This window comes from Haemorhous mexicanus, chromosome 1, assembly GCF_027477595.1.
Source record: "Haemorhous mexicanus isolate bHaeMex1 chromosome 1, bHaeMex1.pri, whole genome shotgun sequence".
NCBI lineage: Eukaryota > Metazoa > Chordata > Aves > Passeriformes > Fringillidae > Haemorhous > Haemorhous mexicanus.
The window spans coordinates 35,934,786-35,947,908 of NC_082341.1; the positions used below are offsets into that span (position 1 = coordinate 35,934,786).

Consider the following 13,123-nt stretch of genomic DNA (forward strand, 5'->3'; position numbering starts at 1 on the left):
TACTTAGCATAGACAGTGCTGAGAGATTACTTTATCACTGCATATAGGTAAGTTAAATGAGGATTTTCCACTTTGTTATTAAAAATGCTACATGAGCCAATAGCTGGGTGATGAAGTCAGAAAAATTCAGCCTGAGAGAAAGAAGTAATATCCTTGAAGTTAAGTGTTCTGACAGTTTACAAGAGGAGTGATATAACTCATCTGCTCTGCAGTTTCTGAAACAAAGCCATTTTCATGGGTAAACAGATAGCTGGGGGACAATAGGCTGTAGCAGCCCCTGCTAACTTTTCCCTTTAGAAACAACCAGATATGCTCTTGGGTTTTATTATGCTGCCCTTCTCTGAAGCCCTGAGCAGTATATGCACTCTGGAGATAATCCTCAGGGGTGTTCTATGATGCACCAGAGAATCCATTTTCTAGCACAGCCTGCTGGGATTTTCCACATCAGCAAGAGTTGTGGTGGGTTTTCTTTCCTGTTTCCATGTGGATCATCTGCTGGTTGATTTGGGCATACCTAAACCCATAAATTTGCTGTAAGTGTAGAGGCTGTGAAGGTTGGTGGTGTCTCTGTCTCTCTTGTGCTGTTTATCATTCCTAACTGTTAATCTCTATGGGATATAAACACACCAGTGTAAGACAAATTTACAAAGTTAATAGTCCATGATGTTGACAAGACAAGCAGGAATATTGTGAAGAAGTACAGGGAGTAGACATGGAAGAGCCTGGGCCGGCAGGCTCTGAGACTGTTGCAGGGTGTCGCCATACACCCAGAGCACCCCACAGCCAAAGCACTATAAGGGATGGCTTTCCTCATCCTGTGAGGGTAACAAACCGCTCCACAGTGCTCCTGGGAGACTGCTGGCCCGAAATGCTTTTGTTTCCAATATGTTTGTGAAAAAGAGTTTAACCCCTCGATACGATCACAGATCATATGCTTTCAGTTCATGAATCCAGTGCTGAAAGGCAGACTGCTTCAAGGAGCTTTGTCTGGGTTTATTCTGATTCCTGGTGCAGCTATAGTTGGTGAAATGTTTATGCTTGGAACTGATACCCTTGCTAAATACTCCTTGTCTTCTTTCCCAGAGGAAAGAAACTTCAGTTTTTCTTCTTGACACAGCAATCTTTTCCCCATCATTTCAGTAGCTAATAATTTATCCCTTTGCTTGCTTCTAATCTCATCATTAGTCATGTGCCTTCACAAAAGCAATACAATACATCAGACTAAAGCTGTCAGGGATAGAGGTTTAGACTTGGCTTTTCAAGGCTGTAATTCCCAACTTTCAAGCAATACAATATTTATAACTTTTCCTAGGTTTGTAACAGTGGCTAGTAAAACACCCACACGAAAGAAAATACAATTACAATATGGTTTTCACATCTGAACCTTCTGGCCTAACAAACTTAGATATCACATGTTTAGTTCTACCAACTGAAATCTTCAACTTCAATTTATTTGGCTCAGATATTGCAGGCCATAAATAAATCTTAAAATTATTGCAGTTTTGCCCTGATTCCTCAACAATAGTGCTTTTTCACATAACTAAATATACTAACATTTAGAGTTCAGTTTGACACAGTTTGGCCTGTGGGTAAAATCACCACTTTTATCAAAACCTGGTTAAAAATATTTACTCTTGATCTGAGTGAAGTTTTTTGTTTACTTTCTCGTGTGAGATTTGTCTTGGCAATATGTAGGCAGAATTTTAGACTGGAGTATTTGCTGATTCTGTTCCCAATGCATTGACTTTTATCTTACTATATTTCTTCTGTTCTGAGAAAAATATCAAAATATCCAGCCTACAGTAACACTTTAACATATCAAAGGTAATCGTAGATTATAAAAACATTACATTTAATGAAAGTATATGAATATTATACAACTATCACTGCACACATCAAGTATCACTGTGGGACTGTTGAACTCCAAATGGACTTCAAGTCTCTAAGTTCACATGGTTTGAGCTCCAACAAGTCTCCTACAATACAAAAAATCAAAGGCATCTGTGCTAAAATGCCCCTACTTCTTATTAGTATCATCAGTGGCTATCCTACTTTCAAGTTTAAAAGTGTGACAGAATAAAGATACAGAAGCTGGCAGCATCTGATAGAACAACTGAGTACATCAATTCAGTCTTCATCATGGCTTATAAAATAATATGCACTGTACTACATAAATATTGTTTTAGTTCTAATACAAACACCGAAAGAGCCTTTGCAAAGATTTACAGGTTAATTCAAGGTACTGCACTTACCAAGATGCGTGTTCATCATCTTTGCACAATATTTACACATGGCTTCCAAATCGTTTAGCTGTCCTTGTAGGAATGAAATCTGGGCCTCTAATTCCTCCTCCTACAATGAAGAGATAATTAGCATTAAAACGCCCAAAATTTCTATAATGCAGACTAAAAGTAGTTAGGTTAATCCTGGACATGCTTAGACCTCTTTTAACTTCTTCTATTCCCTTGTTCTTGGAAAGTTTTGTCATTTCATGGAAATTGGGTTTGGTTTTAATATCTCAGTGTTTATTCATACTATTCTTTTTCCTTCTAAGGAATTAAATAAAAACCTATCTACATTGACCTCAGAAAGGTTAATGATTCAGGATTCTTTTATGGACCAGCTACCTGGTTTCACTTGTGCAAACACAGTACCACAGCACTGGCTGAAAAAACTCACCAAATAAAAAAAATCTAATTTCTTCTATTTCCTCTAATTTCCTCAGCTATTCCTTTGTAACCTTTTTTTTTTTAATTTCAAGAGACATATTTCATGAGACCTAGTATTGCATCTCAAGTATGCATTACTGCCATTTATTTTGGCACACTCATTTTTGTAATCATCCATCATCCTCTCTCTGTATTTAATCCCTACACTTCTGTTCATAGCCAGCTTCACTTTCAGACACCATCATGCATAATATTTAGGTGAAAACTATTTTTAACACACATAGTATAAAGCAGTTACTCTAAATTATCAAGTTAAGGTTAAAAAAAAATGCATCAAATATAATTTAAAATAGGAACTAAAAAAATTGATTTTAAAGGCCAAGAGAAGCATTAGTACCCAGCCATGGATACATGTCCTGTCTAAGCAATGGGAACTATCTCAGCTAAGAATTCCTCTCTGAATGCCTTATTTTGCTGGTTTACAAATCCACCCAGTCTTGACTTTGAAGACCATACTCCAGAGGAAGGTCACCACTCCTTTGGAAAAATTCCTTCAAAGCTAAGTCACAAACAGTATTAAGCAGGCTTTTGTTTAAGTATTCAAATTAATTAAAGATATTCAGAGAAGGCCAAAGTAATTTTTTAGCCTCTTGTTTTTCTTTGGAGCTTTGCAGTTCTATCACAGTCTTGTTTGATGGAGATCCCTGAGCAGTAGAGAGCAAATTACTTTTCAAATGAAAAAAACCCCAAAACTGATCAGAAAGAATAAATAGCATGAGTCAATCTTGATTTAAAGGTAAAAGTGATCCTAATCTCCATCAGAAACCAAGTCAGAACCAAGTAAAGGAAACTTTACACTAATATATCATAAATCCAAAAGCAATTGATGAATAAAAAGCAACTTAACTGTAGCGCTATCACTTTTTGCCTGCATGCTTTTTCCTTGCACCTAATAGATATGAAATATTTTTTTCTTGCTATTTCTTTATATTATATACTCTCACCTTTTCCTTCTTATCCTCATACTTTGACCACTTAGACCTCAAAGGGATTTTTGCCAATTTAGAATTGCTGCGTGACCTCATTCAAAGTCTGCAGTTCTGTCACGGCCCGTACAAGCATATCTGCATTGACATTTCTATTCAAGTGATGTTCCTGCAGAAGACCTTTTTCTAGTACAAACAGCTATTGACTGCAAGAAATAATCTACCATAAATTTTAAAGTACCATTGGCGCTGCAAGCGCAGCTGTAAGATAGGGAAAAGTGAAAATATTTGAGTATTCTACTATAAAATAACACAATCAAATTCTAAAATCATTAGCCAGTAATTGAACCCCAGTTTATATCCTACAGGTGAATAAGAAAATTTAACTTCTTGTAATAAATATTTCCATGTCTTCTAGAATAATTTTTTTCTTATTCATAGGTGAAACCTGCAGTAAATTGATCTTGAAATGCTTTTGGACAGCTGAATTCATCCAAACAGAGTCTGAAACTGACCTTTTCAATTATACAACAGTACCTCTTCTCTTGGCAAGTGAGAGCAGTGCTGATTAAACTACATCCCCTGTTCTTTCCGCTCGCTGGGATCCAGCCTGGGGAGGAGCAGTGCTCAGCAGACCCAGCAGGCACGAAGCAGGGAGCTGTGGTCAGGGAGTCACAGACAGTGCAAGAGGTCTCTTTTCCAGGTGGGAAATCTTGCACAAGGCTAAATGGACTTGTAGTTCCTGACTTATTTGGCAACTGTGGGAATGGCACCAAGAAGTGCTGGCAGTGGGATGGGCAAACAGGCAAGACAGTGAACTTGGTACTTGACATACAAGAGACCCAGGGCAGCTTGCACAATTAGACAACATCCAAATGGTGATGACTCGCTACAAGGTATAACCTTCACCTCTGCTGTCACCAGTGGTGCTGTAACCACCTCTGTGCAGACTCTGAGTGTGACCTTTCTGAGGGGGGGCTTGCAGGGTTGTGGCTCCACAGCAGTAGGTGAAGAGTTGTAAGAAGAGGCAGGTGTGTTTATTGCACTGGGGTGACAGACAGGTGATTGACAAGATCTTTCCAGATGTAAAACTTCATGCAACAGACAGGAAAGGTACAACGGAGGCAAGATACAGTGGGAAGAAGGCATACACTGATAAGAGGGAGGGAACTGTAAACTTGTGACTTCTGGCAGCAGAAGGGTAAGAACAAGCTCCCTCAGAGGAAGAATTCAGGTTGGACACTTTATCAGAGCACTACCAATGGAAAGTGATGAGTGTGTGGCTGGTGACTCTTCAAGCCTGACTTGTCACTTAGGAAGGTCTCTTGCTTGTTTGGAGCCTCTGTTTGTGGTGTTGCAAAAGACTGTCTGGGGTCACCCAATGTTCTGACTTTTTTCCTGTTTATTCATGCATTCACCAAACACAGGGTGATGTGCAACAATTTTACTTCAAAAGTGACCTAAGGGCTTCTGAGCAAGGGTGAAGGGGACAGGAACTCCCCTGGTGTTTCTCTTCAATCCTATGGCAAAAAGAAAAAGCCTGGAGAGCAGCATGTGTACGAGGGAGCCCACATGTGGTTACATACTTGCTGGCATTAGCTGGGCTTCAACTATTTTGCTTGTGGCTCCCAGTTTGATGAGGACAGACAATTTAGAGAACAGGTCTACCTGGTAAAGATGGGGAAGAAATCTTTGTGAACAGACTCGGTAATCTCAGGGGGAGGACTTTGCCACAGAACAGGGACCTAACCCAGATATACATGAGGAATCAGCACATACAGACAAGGTAGGCAGAAGGTCCACTCGGCTGAGTAACGAGCTTCTTAATGAACTGAAATGGGAAAAGCACATATGGAGGTGGAAATGGTGGAAATGGAGAGCACATGTGTGGAAACAATGGCAGGAAACAAAGGACAGGCACACAATCATTGTTTGGGCACATGAACAAAACTAGGAAGGACAAAACCCCATCTGGAGCAAAAATTAATGGGGGACATTAAGGGGTAACGAAGTAATCTTATAAGTATGCAGAGCAGCAAAAGGAGATTCAAGGAAAATGGTCTATTGCTAGCTAAGGGAGGTAAGACCATGACACACGGTACAGAAAAGGCTGCAGCACTTTAATCCATTTTTGCATCTCACTTTTTAGGCCAACTCTGTTCCCAGACCCCCAGATGTACTGTTTGGGAAGGAGAGGAACGGCTATGGAGGGGGAAGCGCATAAGCTGGGGAATACCTGGAGAAGCAGTGTGTGTTCAAACACATGGGACCACATGGGATATACTTATGGGCGCTGAAAAAACTGACAGGGTGATTGCAACACCACTGGCTACCACCTGTGAAAAGTCACTGCTATTACAGAACATCCTTGATGACTGCAGAAAGGTTAATTTTACATACATACTAAACAAGAGTGAGGTGGGGTATCTAAGGAACTATACAATGGTTAGCCTCACCTTAGTCCTTGGAAAAATCGCGGAGCATGTCCTCTTGGAATCAATTTCCAACATGTAAAGGACAAGACAATAATCAAGAAAAGTCAACAAGGATTTACCAAGAGCAAATCACGCTTGACCAGCCGGGTTGCCCACTATGACAAAATGACTGGGCATGCAGATGAAGGGAGGGAAGTGAATGCAATGGAGTTTTACTGTAGTTAGGCTTTTGACACATTTCCAAAAGTGTTGTCACTCATAATATGATGAAGTATGAGCTTATTGAAAGGACTCTAGGTAGGATGGATTGTTTAGAATCCCAGGCTTAAAGAACAGAGTCGATAGCTTGATGTCCAGTTGATGTTTGGAAATGAGCACAGTAACAAATGGACTGGTATGAAGACACTGTTCAGTATCTTCATCAATAGCCCAGATAAGAAGACAGAATGTACATTCAGTAGATTTTCGGATGATACAAAATTGGGAGGCGTGGCTGCTGTTCTGACTGGTGGAACTTCAACTCACAAACACCATGAGACACAGGAAGCCTAGGCAAGAGAAGCCTTTTTGAGGTTTCTGTTTTAGAAATTTCCGTAAGCACAAAATTCTGCACCTGAGAAGAAAAATCCCATTGCGCCAGTGCAGACAGGGAAGGAACTTTTCGTTTCAGATCTGCTGAAAAGGATATGCAGGCTACAGTGGCTGTTGAGCCACTAAGAGACAAGTTCTCTTATCATGAATAATGTAAACAGTTGCACTGAGCTACATTATGAGCAATGTGGTCAGCAGATCCAGGAAAGTCATTATACCCCTTTCTATTCAGACATTGAGAAACTGCAGAGGACCCAGTACAGGGCTGCTGGGAAGGCTACAGGTCTGGAGGAGAGGCTGAAGGAACAGCGCTTGTTTATCTTGGTGAAGAGGAGCTCAAGGGGGATCTGCTGGGAGCTTGTAACTATGTGAAACTACAAAGATGATGGAATTAAACTCCTCACAGATGATAGAGAAGGCACTTTGGCCCAAAACTTCCCCTTGGAAGGTTCAAATTGGTAATTAGGAAAATATTCTTCATTAGAGGAGGAGCGCAGCACTGGAAGAGGTTACAGAAGAGGTAGTTCCTATTCAAAGTCACTGACCTGACCCAATGCTCGTGATTGTCTTATTCCAAGTAGCAGCTTAAGCAGAAGTCTCTTCTATACAACATTTCTAAGACTAATCTTTTCACAGTACCTTTCAAAGATTGCTCTGTACAGGTAAGCAGCTAAATCATAAATCCCCTAGGAAAAATGACCTTTTTTTCAGTATTCTAATGTCAAATTCTTTAGCAGTACTAGATGAAACAACTGATTTATAGGCAGCATAGTGCAGATGCTCTCATATACACTGCACTTTCCTCTAAGTGCAACTTATCATTGTGCTAGCAAAAATGAGTAGCCTGGATACCACTTTTATTTTGTGGATATATAGCAGTCCTGATTTGAGCTCTCTTATGCCTGAGAGACTTATAAATTCTTCAAACAGGCCAAACCTAAGTCAGGAGAAATCCAGTATGGTCTGGACCAACCTTTCAGCTGAAACTGACCCTTCAGCTGATCTGACACACACAACGCCAGAAACCTGTGAACGATTCCAACTCATTCAACCAAAATACAAAATCAGTGTCAATTTACCAAACAACACGTTCTATAAAGCTCAATATTTTCTAATATTGGGAGCTGCATTATGAGGAAGAGAAGCAAATCAAGCAGCAAATCAAACTAAGGAATCACTGCATCAGACACGGGAGACCAAGATCTGCAAACTGACGTATTAAATCTTGCAGAAAAACAACTTAATACTTTCTGAAAATTCAGCTCCAGGGTTCTCAAAAAACTATGACACACCTTCAACCTTGCAGATAATGTAGAACCTTTACAGATAACCATTAACATCTGGAATTTAACAGGAGAATGAAAAGGAAGTAATTTATTTGTGATACTACATTGATTTACATTTCACTAACAATATTAAGCTGACTAGAATTTATGTATCCAGTCAAATCAAGATTCTATTTGAGTGCCTTCATATACACATCTCTGATTATTTTCCTAGTTTTGGCAAGACTGAATCTGCAAAAAACTTGACTTACATTTATGTTTCTCAAATTTGTCTTTCTTCTTATCCACATATAGAACTTTGCTTATATTGTTAGATTTCCTTTTTTTTTTTCTTTTGCCATGAGAACTAATTCCTTTATGATTAATTTTTTTACATTTCTATGCTATTTTCCCTCCAGTCTATACAGTTCTGGTACTCTCCATTTGTCCAAAGCTTGTTCTTCTGTTTTTATTACCCTTCCTTTCATCTATCTTCTCCCCTTTACAAAGAGAGCTATGGAAATAAATTTTTATATCCTTCCTATTCTCCCGAGCTCATAATGAGATCAGCGATGCTTCCCCATGCCCCATTTTCCACCAAATTTTACTGCAACAGGAAAAAAAAAATGGAAAGTGGTCAGTATAGTCAAGAACAGAAACTTTTACACTTTTGACATTGTAATCCTATCCTTTTACAGCTCATGGCTTTACATGCTGCAGTATGGTTTGCAGACCTGGGTATGGGCACTGGAATTTGGTATCCTTTACAAGGTCTGACATACAGTTTTGGAAGGAAGCCACTCTTTCTTAAAATTGCATTTATTAGTTTAAACAAATTTGCTCCTGAATACATGACATATAGCTAAACATAGTATTATGGAAAACAGGGAAAACAAACATGGAAAATCAGGACTGTAATGTCTTCCTTTCACAATACCATTTAGTTTTAAGTCTTGATATTCAGGAGATAAAAGAAAAATTGTACTTTTGTCCATTTAACCCATGTAGAAAAGTCAAGGAAAAGCAAACTCTGTTGTCAAAGCTCACAACAATGCATGTCCAAGCATTTCATTCATGACTGCTCAGAATGGCAGAACTCCATTCATCTTAAAATTGAATCCTGAATAAGAATTAACTTGGCAGCACCAGCAAGTGCTAAGTGCTGTGGAAAAGAAACTATCTTCAAAGAGAAGAGTATTTAAAGGTATTTAAGCACTAATTTAAGCTGAAATTTAAAACACAAAAAAAACCCTTAAACCAGTGACAGAGCTGAGCTGATGAAAGAGCCCAGTCTTCCTGGGGTCTGTTCTGCTGCTGGTAAATAATGGGTTGGGTGAAGTGTGGAGAAAACAGAATGTCATGACATTAACATGGAACAGTACTGCCCAGAATTCTCTTCCAGACTATACAGATTTGCACAGCAGTGATGTCTTGAGCTTGAGGTGGTCTCGGGTTTTTTCGTTTGCTTGTTTGTTTTTTCCTGTAGTTAGTAGCTACTTTTTTATATTAATTTGCCCAATCACATTTTCAGTTTTTTCAGTATTCATAGTAAGAGCACTCAGGAAACCTCCCCACAGTTCTTGACAAATTGGCAGGGCAAATTAGAAAATAATTTTGATGAGGTTTCAAAACATTTAGAGGAAAATAATGGGAAAAACGAGAGTGATATATGGAAATCCTGAAGTCAGGGACTTGCTAAGAGTCTTACCAGTACTTAAGTTCTTATTCTGTGTATAAATTATAACAGAGTACACTTTTTAGATGTCAGTAGCAGTTTACAAGTCAAACAAGATTCAGATGCAAGGCATAAATTGCTTTCCCATTTAATTTTAAGCAAATTCCCCTCGAGTCAAAAGCAATGGTTACTCCTTCCATCTTGTGGAAGGAGTTTCATTTATTTCATTTTCTAATCCAAGAATTAAATACGAGGTTTAACCTTATAATCTTGAATCTCTGACAGTTGAATGTTGGTTGACACCCCCATAATTTTTTTATATTCTGTGCCAGCCACAGAATAGTGTACAGCATATGGTGACATTTAAACCAGAAACCCCTGTTTCTGAGCACAGAATTAAATACAGTGGAATTTAACCCAAGCTTTTAATTTATTTTATTTACGAATTTAACTTGTTATTTAACTGTATCACTCACAGTCCCAAGGCCTTGCTCTGCTGGGTGCTGAACAAACATAAAGACAAATCCCACTTCTCTGAAGGACTTCATGGTGTAAGCCAAGAGACAACAGATGGCTGGAGACACACATATGGGGAGGACATGGAAACAATATGGCTATATTAGTCAGTCTTCTAGACATGGCTTCAGCACGGAGCCAAACTGTTGTTGATGAAAAGGTAGAATTTTTGAGAGAGTTTTCATAAAGCATTTATTTTGCAGATGTTTAGAGAAAGTTTCTTCCGTGTGGAAGGCGCTATGAAATGATTTGATGAAAGCGCACCAACCACATCAGAAGCAGGGGTGAAATGTATCTTGTTACTTTTATATTGAACATTTTGGTATTTGTGATATTTTTGCACAAAATGAAGTTTTGTGACTATGAATCTATTATCCAGGGAGGACATAAAGAAGTTCAGATCCTGCCTTCATATACTAATTCCTGCAGAAGTAGAGGTTATGTATTGATTTCTTCTGCTGAACCATTATTTGACAGTATTTATCTGTCTATCTGCTAATTGAAATATCCCCACGCTTAATATATTTCCAAATAACTCATGTATTGTGTTCTTTACATCTTCAGAACTGCCTAATTTTTTTATTATTTTGAATATACTTTCATAAAAGTTAAACATTTTAAGCACTTTCAGCTAAGCCCTACAAGTTTGTGTTTTGCTCTTTTAGGCTGTAGGCACAGCTAACATGAACCCTCTTTTTATTTTATCCCTTTAATTCCTGCTTATGCTTTTCTTTTTTTCCACCATTTTAACTCAGGCTGCTATTCCAGTGTGGTATGAGATAGCTTAAGTAGGAATGTCTTTCTTACCATTTTTCTTATATATTCTTCAACATTTCTCTAAATTTCACTAGTCTTATGCAGTGCTAGTAAGCACAGTTACTTAGACTATACTTTCTGATAGTTACATACCTATTGCAGTGCTTTTCTAGATTAAAACCCTTAAAGCACAAACAGGTTCTCTGTCAGATTAGAGAAACCTTTTATTTTTAATCTCTTTTCTCCTCTGATTTATTATTTTGACCTGTTGCTTTCCAGTTTTGCTTTCTGGTAGTACTGTATATCTCAAAATATATCAGAGGACATCTGAGTAAGCACAAATGAATTAGGCAAACAGTAATCCTAGAAGTCTAGGTTCCAAACTTAGTGCTATCAAAGTTAAAACATTTCAGGGTTCTCTTCTGCTCAAAGGACTAAATTCAGAAGAAATGGAAAAAGAACTGCCACTGCCAAATCTTTTGTGAACGTATATTTGTGACAATGCTCTGAAAGGGGTGGGGGGAATACAACTGGGAAAAAAGAAGAAAATAAAACAAAAAAATGAAGGAAAGGTCAACAAAATATCCACTGTACCTCCAAGGAGCCAAGCTAAATCAGGTTATGTACCAACCCAAGAACAAAAAAAAATTATTTGGTTCAGAGGGATCAGATTGAAAACAAGTATCAAAGACAAGAAAGGAATTTTATAATACAGATAAAAATGTTCAAGTAGAATGAGACCAAGACAAATTTGGCAATAAATTAAAATGCTAGCAGGCATTCACCTACAAAGGCACATATTTTTGGGCATTAGTACAATCCTCACTTCCTGTGTGTGCTCTTTTTAACAACACAGTAAGGAATGGCATCTCATGATGCTTCTCCAAGCTATGCACACATAAACAGAACAAAGAAATTATAAAAAAGGAACAAAAGAAAACTGAAAGGGGCTGCAAGTTGGATTCTGTATAACCAATAACCCAGGAAGTCTCCTCCAACATTCCAATTTCTAGTATTCTAGAGTCAGCATTTGTTGAGGAGACTCACACTTTCAAAATGCAAGAAAAATTATTTTACTGCATTATGTATCTGTAGCTTTCTTGAAATATAAGAAACAAGAACTTTTGGTCAATTATTAATCTTCTTCCAAACTGGAATAACTATCCTCTTCCTTGCCCCCCTAGTTTTAGGAGTTTACATGTTTATTCACTATTCTTTACATATAAGCAGTATTTTTTTACCATCCATATTTATTTATAAAGTCTACTAAGATTGGTGAACTTGAGGCAAAATAGCTATTTTATTGCATTGATGTATGATTATCAATTTATTTGATTTACTGTCTCTTAAAAAAAAGTTAAAAATATATAGAAATTTGGAAGGAAATGAAAGGGGGTGCCTCAGAGAATCTCCCTACAACCTGACATATATATTTAATTTCAATTAAAGTCCTGAAAATAGCTAAAACTCTGGCTAACAGCTTCTAAGCACCAGGTCCTGCTGTTGAATTTCCATCTTAAAGAGTTCAAAGTCAATTTGCCAGCTCAGTTCAATTTGCCAGGTCAGTTTCCACATCCCACCTTGCCTGGAGATGTTAGTGGCAGAGGACCACGGGTTTGGGAATTTTCCAAAGCAGCTCCCGCTGTTGAACCTATTATTGGAACAGGTTCCAGGTGCAGCAGCCTCACTGTTCAGAGCTAGAAACCAGCAACTGTACTACTGGAGTGTGAGAAGGGTTGTTTTCCTCTAACCAGGGTACATTTTCCTCTTAAAAATATTCTGCTTCTGTGGTCAGACAATTTTTCCTAAGCAGGAAGATGGGGAAGGATAAATATGACTAATGGAGTGAGCTCCTGCCTGGAGACAAAGAAAGCAGGGATGGAAAGAAATCTCTTCTGCAAGCAGACACAAGACATGGGAGACTTATCTACCTGCTGCCTGCACAAGTCCACCTGCTGGCACTGCTCTCTGGAACTGCCAAGAGACAGTTTAAAAATGAAACCCATAAAAATCGGCAAGATCCATGGAAACGCAAAAAGCTGGGCATAACTCATTGTGGATGGGTAGGCACTGAACAGCTGAGTATGTATGAATAGGTAGTATTCCACTTGGTAAGGGAACAGATAAGAAGAGAAAGAGCTCCAGGGTACTAGAAATTATCCCTTTGAACAGAAATGCTGATAAAAGGCTTCTCTCAGTTCTGCTGTTGAGATTGTTGACTTAAGAATAT

The 13,123-nt window shown here is 38.4% G+C and overlaps 1 protein-coding gene across 2 annotated transcripts in view; it reads right to left on the reverse strand.

Moving 5' to 3' along the window:
• Positions 1 to 13,123, reverse strand: part of TBC1D5 (TBC1 domain family member 5) — a 317,365-nt gene that overhangs the window by 21,537 nt on the left and 282,705 nt on the right. For both annotated transcript variants that reach the window (XM_059845995.1, XM_059845985.1), the window contains one exon: positions 2,253 to 2,352. In XM_059845995.1, coding sequence (XP_059701978.1) covers positions 2,253 to 2,352 — 100 coding nt within the window. The remainder of the gene's footprint in view (positions 1 to 2,252; positions 2,353 to 13,123) is intronic.